Here is a 22,623-nt window from a genome sequence, read left to right on the forward strand (position 1 = left end):
AACGAGGAATAGGGTGGGGAGGTCAGTGAATAAGTAAATAGACTTATTTTATATTTTATATTTATTCATAAGCAATAAAAAGTAATATCCATACGTGTCACAAAATTTAACATATCAAATACTTAGGAAAACAATAAATAGATACCTTAATAAATCTGTAAATTAGACTAGTTTTGGAAGCCACTAAAGGATACTAGAATCAATAACATTTTCATTAAGTTGACGTTGACGAAATGCTTCCTAGAGTCCTTGTATAGTGCCATATACACTCGCGCACGTTGTGTTAAAAACATGTGAAGGCACTTTTAATTTAGACGATAGAACAGAGTGGTAACACTGAAAGAAGTTATAGGATAAGAAGGAATGTAGAATTACGGTAATTATATGAATACTTGAATAAAAAACAATTGAAAATAAATAAAGTAATAGAATTCTTAGGTAGGAGTTAATTCTGGGAATTAATGTGGAGAAACGATACACAACAATACTCGGTGTTGCATAACGTGGCACATAACATACTGGAGCTCTGTGAAGCAGTTCGACAACGTCTACACGATACTGTACCAAGTGTACCAACACTTGATTAATTTACTTCGATAATACTCCGACATAATCATGAACACAACAAACTTAATCCGCAAACAATAACAACGTGAAATTATAAAAGTTCAATACTTATTATAACATTAGTTACTTTCGTATTTTACTTCAATAAGTCTTTCTAAATATTCATTCATTTTCCTACATTACTTTCAAATGTCATTGAAGTATGAAATACAATCGCAATTAATGAGCTCATCCTTCATTTAATTTTTCACTCATATTTGTTTATTCATTTTATTAATTATAATTTTCTTAGTATAATAATATCTATAAATTGATTGTATAAGTTCGTAATTATTAAATTCGAATATTTTAACATATGTATATTAATAAACTGTTTTATTTCAATAAGTCACAAAACAAACACTTAAACAATATATAAAGTTTAAAATATAATGTGTTCACAATAATATACATATTACACAGGTATAATCTAACGTCGTAATACATACTGTGTATACATACTCCAGGTAACTGCAATATACTTAAAACAATAAACATTTACAAGATCACGAGAAAACGCATAAGCTGATCGAGATGCTTGGCCGCGCTGATATGCCGACATGAGCCCGAAGTGGCGCGAGCCCGCGCTCCCAGCACACTTCACCAACACTCACACATAATGTATTATTACTTCTCGGAATCATTCAGCATTCATTTATCTAACTTTCAGAAGATAGGTTCATACATTTTTACAGGTACAGAGAGTTTTAATTGCATAAGATATAGATATTCCGGTAATAATATATTATCAAACGCTACATTCGTTGTAGCTGTCTTAATATCACGGGATCAAAATATTACATTCGATTCAGTTTACAGTTTTCCGCGACTGCAGTCAACACATTTACAATATTTTACAGCAAATAAACGATCATATACATACAATTTCAAAACACTCAAACAGAAGTAAATAAATCGTGGATACATGTTATATCATTCACCTAGCCTATGATAGAACTTTCGAATTTGATCATGAAGAGAAATTATTATCAAAACTACCTAGTGTATATTTCCATTTGGGTGTGTGCATTTTGAACTATAGGGTAGTGAGTATTGCCAATGTGACGAAAATGAAACGCAAATACATTACAGCTAACTACTCTCACGATATATTTATTTATCAGTAATATCTTCACGATAAGTATTCAAGCACAGGGAGTTGTGGAGAGTACCTAATTTGGCACAGAGCAGTCCGTACAAAACGAATTTATAGGATATTCACAGGCTTAAATAAGTCTCAAATAAAGCCTAAGTAGAAAGTCATCACGAGGATACTTGTCTCCGGACACTGGCGGCACTATTCATGCCACGCTCAGGACTCGGAGACATCACGGTTGGGTGTGTAGGCGCTATTACAACGGTCTACGCAAGAGATTCTCGTTTAAGAATACTTCAAAACAAAACAGGTCCAATAACAACACCGCTGAAACTAATTATGTAATGTGACTCAATTATTTTCTCGACTTTCTATTGATATTGTCATTCATTTGTAGTTATAAAATAGACCTACCTAAGTTAACATGTCATGTAGGTCGATTATAAATAAAACTTATATTCTATTAATATAAAGTACATCTTTCAAGTACAGCAGAGATATTTATATACTGAAATAATAAATTAGGATCGACGAGGAATTTTATTACAGGAGGTGACTCTGTTTTGGGGGCACGTATTTATCAACTTTTTGATAATTTACGCACTTTATAGGAACAGGAACCTGAGGGGATCGTGTGAGAAACAAGAAACATTCTAAAGTAACTTTCAAAGTCCGGTTACCTGTTCACACTCTAGAGGTGAAACAAAACTGGGACTTAACAAATTATATCTTGTACTCACAAGGGTATTGTCAAACTATTTCAATATATTTAGGTGCACTATCCCTCTCAAAAGAGCTGCACGCAGTCTTATTTTGATACGGGCACACAGACAGGATCATGTATGTAACTCATAAATAAATATTTTGAGCTCAATCAATATTAGGAAAACGTACGTTCGATTTGTACAAACCCATTCAAGGTAAATACTTTGAGCTTTAATTGATTTTTGGGGCATTTTGAGCAAACTTATAGTAATGAAACGAGGGAAATTTGGAAGAAATGTGATTGATAATACAAACACGAGAGGGTAAAAATCACACGGTCAAAATGATGAGAGTATTGCAGTTGTGTGGTCGGCGGACACTAAACACGGGGTGTATCGGTATGGGGGTAAGGCGCTCGCAGGCGGCGACTGGCTAGTGGCGGTGGTCGGGCGCCAGCGACTTGCGGCTGGCTGACAGCTGGTGCGGGCGCGGCGCCGTGCGCGTCGAGCGCGGCAGCGTGGTGGGCGCCGCGCTGCCCCCGCCCCCGCCCCCGCCCGCAGAGCTCGACATGTCACGCGGTTTCCACACGGGCGATCCTACAACACACCAAACACCGAACTCTTTAAGCCCTCGTCACACTTCACTTGTTCCGTTGATTTAAGTATGCGGGTTGCCACAGTGCGGTAAAATCAATGCAACTTGATTGAACTCTTACTGTAAAAAGCGATCGATCGATTTTAAAGGTTATCGTAGTGGTATGCACTAATTATCGTCACATAGCAGAACATCGAGGTTGTAATCGAATCAATAGTACGTAATCATGTATTAGTTTTTAGATTTTACAGTACTGTGGCATTTCCGTATGCAACTAATAACAAAACAAGTGACGTGTGAACTAGACTTAAATGATCTCACGGCAGAGGGCGCGCAAGGCGCTGACGGAATTTGGACGGATGGGACCGATCGCCGGGAATTCACGCGCGCGAGCAAAGAGTTGAATGTTTGATGAGTGTTGTTGGGGGCGGGGGCGCGCCGCCGCGGCCGCCGCGCGTCGCACCGCGTCATCGAACATTCAAGCGGTAGGCGTTGCTGAGCTTTGGCGGCGTCGCGTCCACTTAGTTAGTACATCTACTTACTTTACTTAAGCGGTAGCCTAGATACACACAGTGACGTTAGGATTTAGGTGCACCGATCGAATAGTTAGGCGTTGCATATTTTACTCACTATTGATTATGTACTTAAATACGATAACATCCATATTCTGCTCGTGAGTGCATCATCTAATTTGACAGAGATCCAGTGCACAGCTACGGAGGATAGGGTGAAGCACTACGTGAACAGAGAGAGTGCGCCCGCACTCACTCTGTAAGATTATATTGTGGTTACACAGCTAGCCTATTCATAATAAATTGTATAGCATACTATTTTACTATATATGTTAATATCCTTTAAATGCATATATGATGTATTCCGACATAGTACTTTAATTTAATGGCTAACAATGTTACTAGTTACGAATCTGTAGGACTTTTACAGGAACATTAATTACATAAAAATAATTACGTATTACCGTTGTTACCTATGAAAGTGCTTCAGGTTTATCTACTATAGCAAGACTGGCAATAATTTGTGCTACGTTTGCCTTGATTATACAGTGCCGAACCAGTCTATACTGCTGTAAGATTTTAAACGTTTGCCACAGTAACGTTATTTAATGTTTAGGTGCAATATTGGGAAATACGTGTTAACTTATAATATACGTATTGTGTATATAGATATATCCAATAATATAGGTACAATGATCAGGACACCATTCCGTGCCATAAATATATAAATAGCATGCAATGACATAATAATACATACAATCATACATGTTATAAGATACTGATGAAATATACTTAATGAATTAATAAGTTAAATACTAAATTGAGCAGGTACTGAAGAAATGCGACAGATAAATAAATAAATCTCATTACTTATAGATACTTAGAAATGGAAGACTTAATTAACGATACAAATCCATGGCCATCTACATAATAATACATTAAATCTATTGGGATGTATAATAACAGTATAAATTAAATTAACAAGAAGAATAATACTATGACAAATGTGATTAAAGGATTAACATCAGTACGATACCACAGCCATTATTATGTAACACTTAGCACTTGGATTTATCTAGAATTAGAATTTGATTAACTTCATATTCTATAATATTACGATTTTAATTATTGTGTCTACTTATCATTATGGAGGTACATTTCTACGTTAAGAGTCGTGAAATAATTTTATAATCTACTACAGTTACCTATGCGTAACTGTGACATATTGAATTTACGATGAATTTATCTTACGTATACGAATAATAATCATGTATACGTCTCAATTCTGAATGAGTTAGTGTCAGAGCTTGAGAACTTCGTGTCGTATATAATTTGTCATAAAGTTTGCTAGTTCGTCAGTCACACATCGGTAGTACAGTCTTCTAAATAGTAGGTTAATACAAATACATTCTGATGTATGTCGCAAGATCATAGTCTTTCATTTTTCATATTACACCATCGAAGGCATACCAGTCAGTTCATAGATTGTAGTCTAACTCTTTGTAATTTATCTCCACAGAGAACGTAAATGCCAGATTATTTAATAAGGTACATTTAATTGATGTTATCGAATTCTTTCAAGGCTGTCATGTCACGGTATTATTTAGAAATGACTTCGATCTAAACATGTATTTGATCAAAGTCATTCCTTTCGTGATGACGTGGTGCCGCGCATCGAGCGCGGTCTAAGGGCATGTCATCCAAGGTCTCGACGCTACTGCGATCAGAGTGAGTAAGTATCGACTGCGCAGTCATTGATTTACGTCGAGATTTGGGGGACTTGCCCTTCCCCTTATGCTAGGAGGTTTTACTTTGCTTTTTCCCAGAAAGGTAACATTGAACACAAGTTGGATGTTCGATAGCTTTAGCAATCGACTCAGTAGATTTAGACACAACAATACCCATTTTAATAGCTTTATCTTCTGCTTTTGCTAGTTGAGAATAATGAGTCATTCTGTCAAGAGAATTAGTTCCCAGCCGAGCTAATTTTTCCCCGCCAGATTTAGAAGACCTGCGGCTTAAATTTGGTGATTTGCAAGGCGATTTGTCAAAACTTGCTTGAGGGGTTCGCATTATTCCTTTCTTGATTGCGGGTTTCGGTGACCTCGAGCGGTCAATACTATTTTCACGTGATTTCATGATACTACCGCGGGGGGATCGGGTTCCATCAAAGCTCTGTTGTGGCGACCGCGACTTATCTATTGACCCTCGAGGGGACTTTGATTGATCGAAGCTTCCTCTCGGTGACCGATGCAAAGTTTTGGTTTGCTTTAAGCTCGATTTATTAGGAGATTTACAAACGATGACTTTAGTGACGCGATCGCGATCTGGTGAAGTGTGATCCATGACTCGATTTGGTGACTTATCTCTATTAACGCTGCTACCGCTACACGACCGAATGACTTTGATTCTCTTCTCTGGCGTTGTGGAACTTTTTCGTTCTGGTGACGATTTAAGTGATTGCGATTCTTGCTTACCTAGTTCCTTCACCATAGTAGGCTGATATTGGGTAGGTTGATGTGAAGATTGGATGAGCCGGGCCTGACTGCCAGTACTGCCTGCACTCAACGTCGACGTTGTGCTGCAAGAAAGAATATTGAAATAATCAGGGATAGAAAGACCTTCTTAAAATTAACTATGGCTGGTTTGTTGTTGAAATCCTGAACTCTAATAGAGATAAGTTTTGGGTTGTAAGTAGAAAATTCCTGTACCTTAGAGTGAGGTGGTTGGGAGTCCTGCCAAGCCCCCTCTTGGCGGGTGGGGGTGGCTGCTCGTCTTCTCCCTCTGACTTAGATCCGAGATCTGACTTGTCAGTGTCTGGCGGCGGGGGAGGCGGCGCGCGCTTCGCAATTGGTTCCGGTATTTGTATGTTATTACCTGGTTAGTAGGGTTAGTAATCATGCATTATTATGCAAGTGTGATTTGTAATAATTAATTGAATTTAAAAGTTAGTAATGCTTGTATGATATTCGTTGAATCAATTACTGAGTAAGAAAAATGAGCTGTACGATATTATATAGGATGCGTCTGTTTTGCAATATACGTTTCGGGTAGGTCTTCATATGAAGTATATTGTACTGACCAACGGCATCACCAAGCGTCTTGCTGCGGTGCCTGAAAGCTGGTTCCTCTGGGGGAGGCTCTGGCGGCGGTTCATCCGCGTCCTGGGAGTTCTCGCGAGATAGGTCACCCACCTGCAAATGTTTACGTATATCAGATCATGGTTGTTAAAACTGGTGACGTTTTGTTTAGATAATATTAGAAAAAAAGCCGCATTTCATAACAAATCGTAACCATCTCACCTCAATGTTTCCAGCTGACAGTCTCTGCCCGGAAGTTTTAGGCTTTTTAGTTTTTCCAAGCGTTTGCGATCCCTGCATCACATGCACCTACACATTCACACATGTTTACGTAAAAGAAAATATACAAGTTAGAATTTTTACGAAAAACTATTTTTTTTTTAGAAAATGTTAGATTCTTAGTTGACGTTATTATTAGTCGATTATTAACAAGTTAGTTTTACATACAAGAAGTCATCTTATAGTCCAAGTTACCTGGTGCTTAGATCTGTCGCGTTCTAGAGTGTGCGGTGCGTGTGGAGCCCGCGGCGGCGCTGGGGCCGGTCGAGAGCTTGGCAGTGACATATTGCGCACCGACTCACGAATTATCTGACGAATCGTCTTCAGGAATGCGTTTCGGAAGTCAGCCGTACTAGAAATTGACGAAACCGGTTATAGTAAAAGTAGGTAGTTTACGTATAACAGTTTTGAAATCCACACGAGTTATGTCATTGCAAAAAAGAAAACTTATATTAAATCCTTTTATAGTTCAGTAATTCATTTAGACGACATGAAAATCCATTCACATCAACAAAGTCAAGCAAACGACTGCAGTTAAAAAAACCGTTAAAATCGTTCCTAAAGAAAAGTAGAGCCTTTCGAATATTGAAAGTCATACCTGTTAGATAGCACGTAGACTTTTTCAGATCGGCGTTGGAGCTGGCTCCGCAGATGGATTAGTTCCCAGAGGAAGTGGCTGTCCATGTCCTTGGCGGAGGAGGCGCGCACCTGTACCTCGGTCACTGGTATCAACACCTGGTACCGAATGATCTCTACTTCGTTCGAATTGTTCTTTGACGATACACCCTATAATTAAAAGAGGTTTTAATGCAACGAACTTGATAAACGCTTTTTAAATATAACCTTTTTAAATTAAACAAAAGAGGGAGCTTTTTACCATAAGCTTTTTCTTCTGTCTCAGTCTTTCTTTGCAGAGGAAGACAACAGCAGATTTAAATACAAAGCACATTGCGTGTAATTCCAATCCCTTTTTAATTTTTCCTAAAAAGTCAGAAATATTTAACCATTCTACTCCTCCATAGTATAACAAATCACCTGCAAAAAAAGAAAATATTATTAGATATGGAAAAAGAACATTATATACTTTCTACTAAGTTTCAAGTTTAAATACGTACCAGGACTTAGATCTATTGGTTGCTTGCAAGACTTTTGATGTTGCCTAAACAAGTGGTCAAATATAGCACCATACTCTTCATGAATTCGTTGCATTTCATTGATGTGCTCCGCAACTTTTTCCATACCTTTGAGAGCCTCTGCAAGAATAATATTTTTTTTACAATCATGTCTATTATTAGCTTATTGCTTGAATTCTACGCATTACAATAACTGTTACGCATAAGAATATTCAAGACGGTAACTAAAAAATAAGAGTTAGCTGAACTTCTAAGATTAATAAAATGACCAAGTTCTTACCCACTAAATGAAGGTGTTCTTCAGAGTTAACATCAGTCAAATTTCTCAATTGCTGGAGTAAAAGCGGATATTTTAATATCCGTTGAATTGGTTTTATTAAGTACGACTCCAGAGTTGATGAATGCTGTTGTTTTGGATTCCTAGCCGCAAGGAATTCTTGTAAAGCTTGATTGCCTTCATCTACAACAAACATTGCAAAGCAAATTAGTGAAATTTAAGAACAAGAAATAAATTGTAACTTATTTCATTGCAGAAAGTTGTACTTACTTGGATGCAAAACCTTCTGAGCTTTACTGTGACTAGCACAGAAAGAACTGTACAACTTGAAATGGTTAACATAATATAGGAAAGCGTTTCCAACTGCGAAGAGAACATTCTGAAAAAAAGCAAGTCGTTACACAAAGCCCGACAATATTAAACGTAATAGTATTAATAAATGGTAATTGTGTACCTTAAACTGGTTAGAAAATTCAAAGTGATGGAAGTTGGGTTCAGCCTCAAGCGCTTCCTCTAAGTTTTGCAAGAATTGTCGTTGGAAAGTCACTATCTCCTGAATGTTTCCGAACAAAGCATTGATCTCGGCGTTTGATAAAAAAGTTTCTTTCTTCAGCGGCTCCAGGTAGTTTTCCAGTAAGTTGTTCAAGTGCTGGAAGTAACAACTTTAGTGTTATGTTCAACGCGTGTCGGAATTAACATTGAAACTTTTTGTTTCAAACTTCTCTCATAATATTATGTTACATTGGTACAGGAACGGCGTCGTTTAGGTTTGTATGCCGGGTATTGTGTGCAGCGTTTACGAGCTTACCGCCGTGTTACCCCAGTTTAGGTAAGTCATTAAATTGTACGTAACCGGGTCCTTATATAATTAGGATGTTGCTATTGGAGAACCTCATATAGGAGCAATTAGTAAACAGTTTATGTGTAGCGGTGTACTTAGATTGTAATCTAACGTTATTACTAGCGTGCTCGGTTTGGCTAAATTACATCGTACGTGCCGTATCGCGAAAGGTTAAAAAACTGAATTTTGGAATTCCTAACGACTCAATTTATTACAAAAGCACTAAATACATACATAAATAAAGGTTAAGTGCTTACTAAACTTTATGTTAATATCCTACTTATCCATTACCTTAATAAATATCTTGATTATAGTTGAAAAGGTTTTTATGAATACCGGAACGACGCCGTCATTTTCAGATTAACCCCATTTTGGATTTATTTTAAAAGAAACTTTTAACCGTAACAGGTAGTAAAATCGCTGAACAGGTGCGCTCAGGTTTACCAAGTTTTAAATACGTTTTAGAAATCCATCAAAACTTTTCGCCGGGATGAATATTTATATGAAAGATGGTGACTATTACTTTATCTTTGACTCTATTATTTGAGTCGATTCAATTTTGTGTTTTAATCGAATTGACAAATTCAGCGGATTATTCATTTAATGTTCAGCCTACCCGCAGTTCAAGTTGTTTCAGATTCTAAGTTCTGTATGAAGTACTGGTTACTAGTCGCAAATGTGTCTCTAACTTGCAACTTGAAGATATAACTAGTTGTGGAGTTACGGGAGTTAGTTTGAATTAGCGCCAAGAGAGAGACGAGAGAGAAATTATCATTCATGTGGCTGTGATATAATAAGTTTCTTGTATTTAGAGTCAGCATAAACTTCTATACAGATAAAAAGTAGAAGAAAACATTACACATTTAGTAAGTCGACTAAGATATTTACTGTTATTCGAGAAGTATTTTAGAATACAAAGTTAAACAGAGTATACATTTGAATCTTCAACTAAGTGTACTTAATCTGAAGTTATGACAACCTTAACATTATCATAGCCATAAAGCTATGAGATAGGATTGTAAACTGATTTAGTTAACAATGAAAAGGGGTTTACATTGAGATGAAAGTTTTTTAAATATATTAACTTACAGGAGATTTACAGTTTGTATTCAGTGTTGAATTCAACTATGTAAATCGTACATCATATAACCAAAAAAAAAAGTGGAATTAAATAGTTTATTTGTTGATATCTTTCATTGTATTATTTTGCTGTAGGTACATAAGTAACGTGGCGTAAAAGGTCGTCAAATTTCTGTTAAAGTGTACTGATAAATGATATCGAACGAAAGTGCAGCTTAATGTATCGTCTTCATTTTTACGCAATAAGAAAAATACTTTTCGAGATCTTTTTGGAAAGGTGTATGATGAACTTATTAGATTTTTAGTCAAATACACAACGTCACCTATGATAAGGTTTAAGACGTAAGAGTTTACACTTTGGAATGCAAGAAAGTAAATAGTAAGTGTGTACGTTACCTTAACATATGCGCGTTCAGTATCGACCAGCTCGAGCAGCACTTTCCTGAGTTTGTCAGCATCAGAGAGGTGTCGCGAGGGCGTGCCGGCCGCGGCGCTCGCCACGCTGCCGGTGGGGCTGCCGCGCCGGGTCTCCGCCGGGGAGCGGCACCAGCCAGTCACTTGCTCCGCGCTCTATGTACCACGGTGAGTTTTGAAAAAGGAGTTTGGATTAGGTTAATCAAGACTGTTTTTTTTTGGTTTGAAATTCGTAACAAGTTGCCTCAATTAAAGGAACTGTCTTATGAAACGTAAAAGTCTAAAAATATAAAACATAATCTAAAGGTCCTTTCTAAAATGTTAAACAAAAACAGCAGAAAATATACCACGTACAATATTAAAGGACACATTTTCATGAAAGATAATCAGTAGATGGCTATAATTTATATAAGCAGGAAGGGATATTGTAGGGGACGCCGGCTGAATCTCCTGAGACGATTATTATTTTCGAGAGAGACATTACCATGCGGGCAAGCTAACGAAATAAACCGGGGAAGATCCTCCGAGAGATAGATAATTGAATCAGGGATTACGTCGTACAGGCGTGCATGTGACGAGCGTACTATCTACGCCATCAGCCCTAAATTTCCCTGAAGGGTTGTCACAGGTGTACTGCCTAATACTTTACAGTTTGCCAAGGACTAGGTGCTAATCTTCGTAATACCGGTCACACGGAAACTCATTTAGCGAGCACTATCTCTAACCTTATAAACACCTTATTAGTATAGTGTAGGTAACCGCACTATTTTGGTTTCTACATGTCTCTGGGGTGTAATTGACCTACATCTTAACAATTTCAAAGTACAGTTGAACGAATAAAGCTATTATATACATTACCTTGAGCAGATTTTCTATTTCGAACGAGTTAGTTCGGGAGCTGACTTTGGGCGGGCCGCTGACTGCGTCACCGCCGTGCGCGTCCGCGTCGGGGCTGTACAGTTCCTTGCCTGTGCCGAGATGAGGGTAACACAATTATGACATAAATTACTTCTAAACTTTATAATACACGGTGACAGACAATGATAAAACGTCCGTTTTATTTAGGCGGGCTTTATTATGTTTAAATTTAAATGTGACAGCTGACGTGTGTGTTGACGGTCGGGTTACATCAGCTAACTTCGTAAAGAGTAAACTGGCGAAATTCCATGAAATTACGAAAATTATAATTGGTACGTAACAAATTGTGGATAGCTTAATATCCAGTAATTATCCAAATCGGATATATTTTATGTCCATAATTATGCTAAGGTTACGTTATCTATACAAACAGTCTTTTTGTTCTGTAGGTACCTAAATGTTTAAGAAGGATTTTTCATAAAAATAAATTCTATTTAAATATCTATACAACAACATATTTCTATAAACCTGTTCATGACAAACATGTATATTCATGAAATATGAATTATCTACTCAATGCCATACATAATATGTCAGGTGGAAACTCCACAAAAAATGGCGTCTACCTTTGAACTTCAACTTAAATGAGGTTCTTAGGCCGATGGCAAATGACCGCTTACTAGAACAGCCCCCAAGCAGGTACCACTTGTACTTTCATTAAAATGAATATTTCAAAGTACCGGAGTTTTTGATATTCAGTCATAGTAAGAGCACAATGAGTAATGAAACCGGCGTTTGCATCATTATTATTTCTGAAATGCAAATGACAGTCGTACTAAGTACAACAAACACAGAGATTACCAGTTTCATGAATATCCATTATTCACCTAGATAAATTAAGCCAGGTATACCTACAGTCATTTAGATAGCATTATTTGAGAGTGATAAACACGAAAGATTTTATTATAGACACCGCCGACTGAGTTGTATCGTATTCCAAAGTTGAATTAATTGCTAGAATATTCAAAAACAAAATTAGATAACTCGATTTTGTATGTATCTGTCACACCTTTCTACGTCATACTTAAAACCGGTGTTATGTTAAATCGTCCCTCATCGCTTTGATATTTGCACCCCAATTCCTAACCAGTACCTATCGATCGCTGCGTCAAAAATTTGACGTCACACGATATAAATATCCACACATTTACGCTTCCATATAAAATACAGGCATCTTACAAGATCTTTTAATACGTAAAGATTAAGACATTTGCAATCAAAATGTTCAATAAAACTGATTTGAAAAGAGATGCCCAGATTTCAATAACATGAGAGGAAATTACAATGTTCGTGATGAAAGTTTCATGTAAAGGCCGCTTTATAAGAAGAAGTCACACAATGAGTTTTTGGCCGCCGTAAGTCAACAGCGGGCACAAGCAAATAGCTCCAGGCGGGGTCGCGGCCTTTATTTAGTCTACCGGTATTTTTGCTGAATTAGCACAACAGTGTTAACGGTTAACCTCGTATTTTTTTAATCTGTTTTTTTTGTATCGGTCTTAAGTAAATTTAAAAGGTTACAGTTATCTTAATTCATAACTTATTGGAAGGTATTGATATAAAGTACTGTAGTTTATTTATAACAATTAAGACATACGCTTAGAGTGGAAATTAAACGCCAATCGATTTTGATTTTATTCCAAATACAAGTATCGCAAGAGTTCAGCGGTTTCATTACACAGAGATGTCATAATGAATAATGTGTTTGCGGTTGTGAGAGTCTGCCATTGTTACGACCTCCGCAATTCAAAGTCGGGCAGCGTCGAGCCTCGCCCGATACTCCTACTAGAAACGTAACTGCTGTCATAAAACAAACAACTACTACACGCCGAGTCAATATGTCGTCATAATTGCCTCTTCAATGATGAACGGTGGAATAAGTTCAGTAAAGCTTCAGAGAGGGCAGTAATTCCGGATCAGTAAGTTTAAATAACGTCCGTCGGACTATGAACGCCTCCAAGTAGAAACAAGGAAAAAAAGGGTGAAAAATACTCCCAGGTATATAATAATTCTTAATTTATTCCTTCCATTAGGAAAACCAGACAGGCTTTCTTGGAATAGATTAAATTTATAATATAATAAATTTTTTACTCATAAAATTTCTCAAGCACCTTTTATTAAAAAAAGGTTGATAAATATTAAATTAAAAATATTTCTTACAGTCACAATTTTGAACATCAATGGGTACCTATTATAGGCAAGTTAATACACAATGAAGTTAACGTTTACAAGAAAGGGGAGATAGACTATCTAAATACAAACGTATATTGTTCCCACATTCGTGGTGAACACAAAACGCTTCTGTACGCGAAATTGCATACCTATCTTTCATTTACTAAGGCTCGATGGTTTATTTGTTCTATGTATAGCGCTATGGCGTATCGCATTCTGATTGTGGCTATTAGAGCCTCTGATGATTGTGTACACGGTAAACAATGCTTCGCATAACTATGTAAGGTATAGGTATAAATAAAGACAATAGGCGGAAACCCGGAGTGGTAACGATGACTGATAAATAATCCGCATCGTGATTGTGGGTAGTTGTTAGGGCATTACTGGCTGGGAGCCACAATTCCGAAACGAAACGATGCCAAGTATTACGTAAAAGGAATATTGAAGAGTTGCTTGTTAAGTGCTATGTCACAAAACATAAATTATCATGTCAATTTATGATTTACGTAATGGAATGGATTGTTAGTGAAATAAATTCACTGCATATTAGTGTCACAGCGGTTAATTTTGGTATGTTAATTAGTATTTCATTCCCCCAAACGTGATGAACGATTAATTTGCGGGAATCTATTTGATCAGGTTACCATTCTATTATGATAATAAATATTTAATTTGTTAATGTCAACCCAGCATCATTAAATAAAGACTCGGTAGTTAAAATTTTGTTATTGCATTACTGTAATTTTCATGATGACGTAGCGGGAATGTTCAAAATAGGGAGTGCTAGGGTCGCAATACAGAACATAAGCTAAAACGTTGCGCAAAATAAAGTGCAAACTCATCAAATGTGAGCAATAGGTGGCAAAGGCGCGATGAAAAACATAATGAACGTTCGTCATACATACCCGTGCTCGGTATATGTGTACGGCGTGGTCTCTATCGATAAAATTCTACCTGTTTACGTACGTGATATTTGACTCGTTTGCTGATTCATCCTTTTTTAATGATTTTGTGTAGGTATAAAATACTGACACGAAAAGATTTTGTTGTAAAACGGAACAAGAAACTGTCGATGATTTATATTCGTAGCAAACTTTGTAACAAGGAGGTTGTATTTGACTTTGCGGTTTATGTGCGAGTGGTTTTGTATATTGCGGATAGTTTGATAAATGAGTATCACGCTGTATGTTAATGGTTAAAATTCTGTAGAGTAGTGTGTGGTTGACGTGTACTTACTCCAGGCGGGCGCGGGCACGATGAGGCCGGATATCATGTCGTCGGAGATGACTGGCGGCTCGCTGGGCGGCGGCGGGCACACGAGGGAATCGATTATGTCGTCCGTGGCCGCGCGCATCACCCCCGTCAGCTCCGGCGGCTCCGTGCGAGACGACCTGTGTATAAATTGCTGCTCAAACACTATCTAAATACAATCTCCGCGCACGCGAATAAAACGGAATACTCGATTTATAGAAACAACACGTGATGTGTTTACTCAAGACTGTTCTCACACATATTTACGATACGCGCTCAGGGCACAGGAGAACGCCGATGCAAAGTATTATATCACAGCACGAATCAGTCGTTTCGCGCGGCGCGGTAATCAAAATGAAAAGAAAAGTATTTATTTTTTTCGACGGAAGAATGGAAATTCCAACAATGAAAATGTTACACCGCTATATAACGCACATAGTCATCATTTACAGTAATTATTTTAAAAGTACTTTTGTTTCGTTTCGCTCGCGGATTGCTTTTTTTAACATGAAGTTTGCTATTTTCAGATGATTTTTTAACGTTGTGTAATACATTATATTGAATTCATATTCTTATTTCACAGTGAGTTAGATACGACCACTTCAAAGGCAACAAAGACCGTACACCTAGCTGTGTAGATAATGAAAGTTACGTAATGCTTTAATTATTCGCATAAACTTCACCAGGTTTAACAAGATAATAAAAGCGACCGCCTTTAAGCCGGAAAGGCTTTATATGAACGGCGAGATGAAACAACTCACAACAATAATAATATCGTGTCGCGAGTGCTTGTTTCGAGATGACATTTGTTGGGGAGCATTATTTGACGCGGCGCGGGTGCGGTAACGTCGAGAGGCTCAATTGCGGTCGTTCACAATGGCTGCGGTGACGCGGCGGAGAGCTGTGAGCAGGTGGAGGCCGGCGCAGGCTGCAGGCTAGGCCGCTATGTAGGTCGCAGAACGCTTCAGTAAACGTGTCGCGCCGCGAAAGGTCAGGTGTATGAGGGCGGGAAATGCCGATGAACAGGCCTTCCACCCTGCCCCGGCTGCGCACTCTTTGACTTCCGTTTTATTAGGTGGTAGGCGACGACTTTCCTGTTTGTCTCAAGTACTTCGAATCTCGCTAAATGGGAACGCTCTACGACCTTTTATGTTAAGAAATATTCTCGCTACCATTAATTATTTTATTTTATTTCACGCCGCTGAACCGTTTGATTTGGAATTTTAACTTCTCTTGTTAAATTGTAGATACGTTTAGGCATACTGTAGCCACTTTACATTTTTATTAAAATAGAAAAAAACATCTCGTACCTATCATTATCAAGGTTATACGTACTTCAAATACAAAGACAAAGTAAACTTGAATAGAAAGTCATTGTGTACATACCTCATCATCATGACGAGGGACAGTTCCTCTTGCAGCACGCTCTCCAAGTACATCATATCTAGGTCAGATACGATTGCTCCGTTGATTACCATTATTTCATCGCCTTTGATTATACCTGATAGAAAATGCAAACAACTAAACTTGGAATGATTGTTTTAACTTTTTTTAATCAGGGAGAAAGTAACGTATTTCGAAGGGAGAATAAAAGTGAAAATGTTTCACAAAAGATGATTCTGATTTCGCATATCGCGTGCTGCGAATTGAGGACGGACGTCATTTGACAAAAAAGAACTTGAATTAATGCGAGTATAAATAACAAAGTTGAGATGCTATGAAATATGCATGACGGCCGATTTATAAAACATAGGTACGTAAATTATGTAAGCTTACAGATTTCTTGAAACACTTGAATTACAAGAAATATTAAGATTTATTTTACTTACAAGTTTGAACGAAATGCGTAAATTTTGTTGGGCGATAATAAATTACCATTTTGCATAGCGACGCTCTTGTCTTCAACTCGGCTCACATAGCAGCAGAGCTCGTCCTGCCGCTCGGCGTTCTCAATGAGCTCGGCTTCCACGCTGAAGCCCCACATTTGTTCCAGCGTCGTCCGTTGTAATTCCACTTGATATAGGATCTTGGCACACACTTCCACTACTTCGTGAGTATGGAGCTATTAACAATAAAACAGTGACTTCATTAAATGACAAACAAAGCTATTTGTGCTCACTAAACCCCTTAACGAAATTGCAACTGTAAAATTCAGTGTAAGTAGTTTACTGTATTGAATTTGTCACAAAGTTGCAGGTCAGAATTCCCTGTGCCCTATTTGTATGACAGTTTTGAAATATGTGTGTCAAACGGGGCTTATAACCTGCCCCTCAGTAACTCAAAGCGGACAAAATAAACAAGCAGTGAGGGCAGTAGCTGTAAATACGTATTACAGTTGTGTTTATTTTACAGACAAAGTAACAGCCTGTCCACATGGAGTGCGGTCCGAAAATTGATGATGGGCGCACACAAGCCTGTGACTCGCTTGAAATAATTACTCGTAGTGCTGTCATGTGCAGGTGTATCGTTGTATCTCTTTGAAACAACACTTTTAGTATCGCTTTCAGACAGTGGAATAGATTCTTCTCAGAAACATGGATAAAACTTTAAAGTGAAAATTACATTTTCTTAGAAAACCCTTTTGTAACATTACGAAAGCTCTTTAGTATGGATCGATATATATTAATTTGAGCAGTTTTTTAAAAAGCTTTATAATGAAATTAGAAATAACGTATAAAAATAAAACGTTTTTTCAATAAATTATGTTTGATAAAATCTTTAGTATTTATAAACTTATTCTTGGTATCGCACCCTTACTTCAATTTCAAACCACATAAAAAACGGAAGAACGTTAAACATTTGGCGGCTATTGTTAGAAAAAGTAATCTTTACAAATCTCTTTAAAAATCTGTTCTAAAAAGATAAAGCGAACGCGAACAATTTTGACCCTCTATGGAATAAGATTTTTCCAATACTCATTTTAATAGAAATTTCGAAGTACTGATCACATCACCGTCTTTATAAATCTGAAATATTTGTCATGTTTATTTGGATATTCTTTATGTTGTGTTGGTACGTTAAATGAAAAATCCTTGTGAAAGGCTTTCTCGGATCATAATAACTTATGCTAAATTTTGTGACTTTTCATTGTTTGTTTGCAAAACACGTTCCGTGCCGTACTTAAATAAATTTATTCATTTTAAAATACATATTTAATTGTGGGATCCTGTTTTATTTATGATAGGGTAATTAGGCCATTAAAGGCCGTATACTTTTTAATCTTGCGCAGGTGATTCAATTACATAAGTTTTATTTTTTTGTTTGGCAGTACTTAAAAGAGCTTTATAAGGGACACATGGTGTAAAATAATTAATCCTTGCACTGTCCAACCTCAATCAAAGCAGGGATTTTCTGGTACAAACTAAAACACTACGCTAAAACATGTAATTATATATGGGTATATTATATAATATTCAATTTGTTTATATTTTTTGTACGAGTCTAAAAATTTTACTCGGTTAAATGTTGTCTACGAATGCAGTGAAATAAAGCTGGAAACTTTTGTAAACGAAATCATACATAATGCATGTCTGCGATGTTGCGCTGTAACACTTTTCTCTTTTAGGATTAAGGGTTCTTTCCACGAAAGTAATATATTTGATTCAAACAACAGCCGAAATGGGATTTAACTTCGCCACATGCATTTTGCATTCGTTGATCCTGAAGTAAGTGTAATATAACTTTTTGATAACCTCTCGCGGTGTTTTGCTCAGCCGTTGACGGAAGACCTGTCACACCCTACTCACGACAACTTGGTCACAAAGAATTTATACTTTTTATTTTAGCTTCACAAATGTGTGGCGAATATTTAATTTAGAAATAGCCGCGCTGAGGTCTAACACTATCGGAAACGTGATTAATTATCCCGTTATCTTAAATGGCCGGAGTGTGATGTGAATTAATGAGGGCTTTCAATAATTCATTTGGACGGAGCATCATTTTAGTATCTTTGTTGGTCTACTTTACACTTTTGTATAAAATGAGTATGTATGAGTTTAGTGAATACTTTTTCAAAACTGCTTAACTCTGATCATAATATAGACTACGTAACAGTTAAAAAAATAATGATATACTTGTTTTTTTTTCATATTAAAACGCAAAAACAAATATTTACAATTGATCAAATAAATAAGCTTTCCCTGTTTCGAATAATTCAGAAATGTGTGAGCTATTTAGGTTTGGACCCTTGGAAATTGGAAAAGATTTCCCGTGAGGTTTAAGTACAGCTAGGAAGAATATAAAAATTCGTAGAAAGAAAAATTAAAACTGAAGTTGATGGATTTGGTTAATATTTATATTCGTTGAAAATAATTTGGATGAAATATAGAGGTTACTTACGTAGGTTTCAATGAGATCGCTGCGGTGTGGCACGAAGTAGTTGTGGTCTTCCATATCGCGGCGCTTCTTGACTCTAACGAAGTGTTCCAGGGCGTTGAGGGAGCGTCGAGCACATGCAGCGGCGAGGAACTCCTCCACAGACATACCCTCACGCACGCCGACAGTCGCCGTGGTGCCTTCAGGCAGAGACACGCGCACCGCAGCCTCCCCATCCTCACGAGACATCTGGTTTTTGGTCAACATAATCAGATCCAACATAAAATGATCCGGGGGATTAGAAGCGCCTGTCTGCTCAATTATCATAGTCAAAAAGACTATGTTTACTCGTAGTACACATTTAGATATTATGAATCCAAGTGTGAGTGGCATTAACAAGATTTGACTAAAGAAAATTCAAAGACATAACTTTGTGCAAACGACATAACCAAAGTGATTTAACATTTGGAAGCAAATCCCTATCACAAATTAAATTATATCGAGTCAGGAGAGTAAATCTCGTGTTCTGTTCACTAGGCTGAGATTTCTATTCAAACATTCTCGGAACTGGGGTCGGATTGGACATATATAAGAGTTTTGTTTTGATAGGTACGCACACAATTAGAATAACTGAATTATATTATTTTGTAATAAAATTAATTCGATTTCCGAGGCGGAATAATTTGTGGGACAAATAGCTGAACGTCAGAGATTTAGTTGGAGGATTAGTTTGGGAACAATAGGATTTATTTGTTTTTATCTGGACTCGGAATAGTTGATAGGAATACTTAATGTCTTATCAAGTAAATAGAAGCCCATTTGCTGGAGAAATTTATATCTTAGAAAAGACAAATGATGCTCTACTAAAACATAAAAGCCAATTTATATATTACTCAAAAGACTTTATATTCCTAATTTAGGCCTAGTAATGATTAAGTGAACAATTTAATTAAAACTTGGATCAACAACATTAAGTAATGACAAGCAATAAGCGTGGACCAGTTTGTACGGAGTAATTGTTCTTTTTCGTGACGTTCCATTTTACGACCTCTTCGAGGATTAGAGGACACGCTACCTAGACATTTTCATTCGGATCCATTGTTATGCGGGCAAGATGACTTTCTATATAGACAGTGAACAGGTACGCACCTTTATCTAAACATTTAATAAACAAGAATAATGAAAACAATACGTTAGGAATTTAAATCTACATTCGTCGAGGTAGAAATAATTTTTCGACGTTTGAATTTGGAATGTTGTGTTTGTACACAAACCGTTATTAATTTAGGATTGCAGAGTTTGTTTACAAGGATTATCCCTTCACGAAATAAAATGATACAAAAAAAGAATCACGTATAATCACACCTAGATATAAATGTTGTGGTGACCCAGTTAGACACAAAACACAATTAAAAAGTTTTAATTTGTTATTAGAATGTAATCTGAAAATGTTGTTTGGTTTGCAATAAGCAGTAATAACGAATGTAGATTCAATTCTATTTTTATGTTGGAAGTAGCCACAACCGTTGATGTTTTGCAAGTTCTTTTAATTTAAATTCACACACAGTATGTGAATTCCATTATTCTCTGTACCTCATCGATTCTCATCTCAGAATGTAATGTTCGGGCAGTGCAAAGCAAATATGTGCCGATGGGATAACAGCACACTTGAATAATGCGAGTGTGTATTTCCACTGTAGTCTAAACTATGAGTTTCGTACGCTTAGTTATCCAGCGTGGCCTACTTTCAGTGAACGCGTACTACTCGAACTCGAACGCTGGAATGTGTCTAAACACTGATCAAAAAGATTCAGACCGAAACCGGTCGGGCAATCCAGAGAAGAGTAACAAATCATTTTGGTTACGCCTTGCAAAAAATACTTTTAACATAAATGTTAGTCTGAAAGATTTGAAGGCATTTTCTTCTGCAAGTTTCCCTTACCTGCATGGATCGGCGGCTCGAACCAGAGTTGGATCGGGACAGGTTTGGTGCCCTGCGTTTGGTGGCTCCGCGCCCAGCCAGCAAGTTGTTTAGTAGAGATGGGGAGCGCGCGCAGATGAACGCGTGGAACGATGACACCGTGAACACGCCCAGCTTGTTCAGAGTGCTCTTAGTGCCGCGAGACACGTGTGTGAGCAGCGACTGTTGCAATGTATCAGATGTTGTGGAGACAGGAAAAATAAAAATAAAGGGAAAGTAGAGGAAAAATTTCAAATATTCATATAATCAATCGTTTTTGATATTGACATTCTAAGTTCAGCTTTCTAAGTAGATACGAAAATTCAGGATAGCAACGCTAAACAAAGTAATTCAATTTGCATGAACAGCATCCTAAAAGCAAAATTATGTATCGCCACTTTGGGAAATGTCCAATTTTATTATTAGTTATAAGATATCTCATATAATATTTAGGCAAGGACATTTTTATCTTCAAAGGATATTGATATATCCGTTAATCAAACCCATTTCTGTGCAAAATTGTAAGCAACTTTTATTATTCGCATGTTGGGGACCATTATGACGGTCCGTGACATGGGTCGTGGCGTAACAGATTCCAACCCCACCCGCGGTCAACGGAACTGTCAATTTGGTAGCGAAGCCAACAAATTTCCTTTCTCTGTCACCTCGATGAAATCACTTGACAATTTCAACACCGTCCCTTGTTATTATTGGGAGATAAATTACGATTACCATGTTGTTTTATATTGGGTTTCTAAACAATATTTGACTCATCGTTATAAAGGCCTGTCTTCCAGACACATAAAAATTACAAGGGAGCTGTTTATTTTGATAAAATATTTGAAAGAATCAATTATGTGTACGTAGTCGGTACGTACAAATAGAAGCACTAAAAAGTTTTTACATCAGTCACAAAGTGGACGTAAACCTCCCAATGTGTTGACAAATTACTCGTTTACCCCATAAGTAACGAAGCGAGAAATATAGAATATCTTGTAACAAAGTTGTCACATTCGGTGAACTATAGTTAAGAAACACGAACAATCCAAACTATTGCTAAAACCGATTTATGGTACGAGAGGGCCGATAAAAAAGTTATAGATATTTTAGTACTTCATTAGGTGAGGTCGCGTTGGAAAGGAGGAAACTCGCTTTTACAGAACATTTACCTTAGGGTTGGGGAGTTCTCCGCTCTGGAGGCTGGCCATGTAACAGCGCAGTCGGAATTGTTCGCAGTGCAGACGTTCGAGGTTCTCCTCCCACTGCAGCATCTGGACAGCAAGCTGTGCGCGAGTCTCCGGGTCAGACACCACTGACTGTTGGAGGTCCGCCATATGCTTCAACTTATGATCCTAAAAGTGTTAGAAGCGTTACTTATGACAGATAACTTTTCC

At 37.2% G+C, this 22,623-nt stretch overlaps 1 protein-coding gene across 10 annotated transcripts in view; it reads right to left on the reverse strand.

Moving 5' to 3' along the window:
* Positions 1 to 45: 45 nt before the first annotated feature.
* The window catches only part of LOC113494924, an 82,325-nt gene continuing 59,747 nt past the window's right edge, over positions 46 to 22,623 (reverse strand). For 5 of the 10 annotated variants that reach the window (XM_026873446.1, XM_026873447.1, XM_026873445.1 and 2 more), the window contains 20 exons: positions 22,399 to 22,581; positions 21,212 to 21,412; positions 19,294 to 19,518; positions 16,831 to 17,017; positions 16,342 to 16,456; positions 14,941 to 15,095; positions 11,476 to 11,585; positions 10,600 to 10,773; positions 8,737 to 8,931; positions 8,553 to 8,661; positions 8,286 to 8,465; positions 7,988 to 8,125; positions 7,750 to 7,907; positions 7,471 to 7,658; positions 7,068 to 7,224; positions 6,816 to 6,902; positions 6,596 to 6,707; positions 6,225 to 6,390; positions 5,991 to 6,094; positions 46 to 3,003 (listed from right to left, as the gene is read on the reverse strand). In XM_026873446.1, coding sequence (XP_026729247.1) covers positions 2,840 to 3,003; positions 5,991 to 6,094; positions 6,225 to 6,390; positions 6,596 to 6,707; positions 6,816 to 6,902; positions 7,068 to 7,224; positions 7,471 to 7,658; positions 7,750 to 7,907; positions 7,988 to 8,125; positions 8,286 to 8,465; positions 8,553 to 8,661; positions 8,737 to 8,931; positions 10,600 to 10,773; positions 11,476 to 11,585; positions 14,941 to 15,095; positions 16,342 to 16,456; positions 16,831 to 17,017; positions 19,294 to 19,518; positions 21,212 to 21,412; positions 22,399 to 22,581 — 3,108 coding nt within the window. In that variant the 3' untranslated portion in view covers positions 46 to 2,839. Of the gene's footprint in view, positions 3,004 to 5,990; positions 6,095 to 6,224; positions 6,391 to 6,595; positions 6,708 to 6,815; positions 6,903 to 7,067; positions 7,225 to 7,470; positions 7,659 to 7,749; positions 7,908 to 7,987; positions 8,126 to 8,285; positions 8,466 to 8,552; positions 8,662 to 8,736; positions 8,932 to 10,599; positions 10,774 to 11,475; positions 11,586 to 14,940; positions 15,096 to 16,341; positions 16,457 to 16,830; positions 17,018 to 19,293; positions 19,519 to 21,211; positions 21,413 to 22,398; positions 22,582 to 22,623 lie in introns of those variants that run through there. The other 5 variants (XM_026873451.1, XM_026873449.1, XM_026873450.1 and 2 more) reach the window with 5 other exon arrangements.

Source organism: Trichoplusia ni, chromosome 6 (assembly GCF_003590095.1).
Source record: "Trichoplusia ni isolate ovarian cell line Hi5 chromosome 6, tn1, whole genome shotgun sequence".
Taxonomy (NCBI): Eukaryota; Metazoa; Arthropoda; class Insecta; order Lepidoptera; family Noctuidae; genus Trichoplusia; species Trichoplusia ni.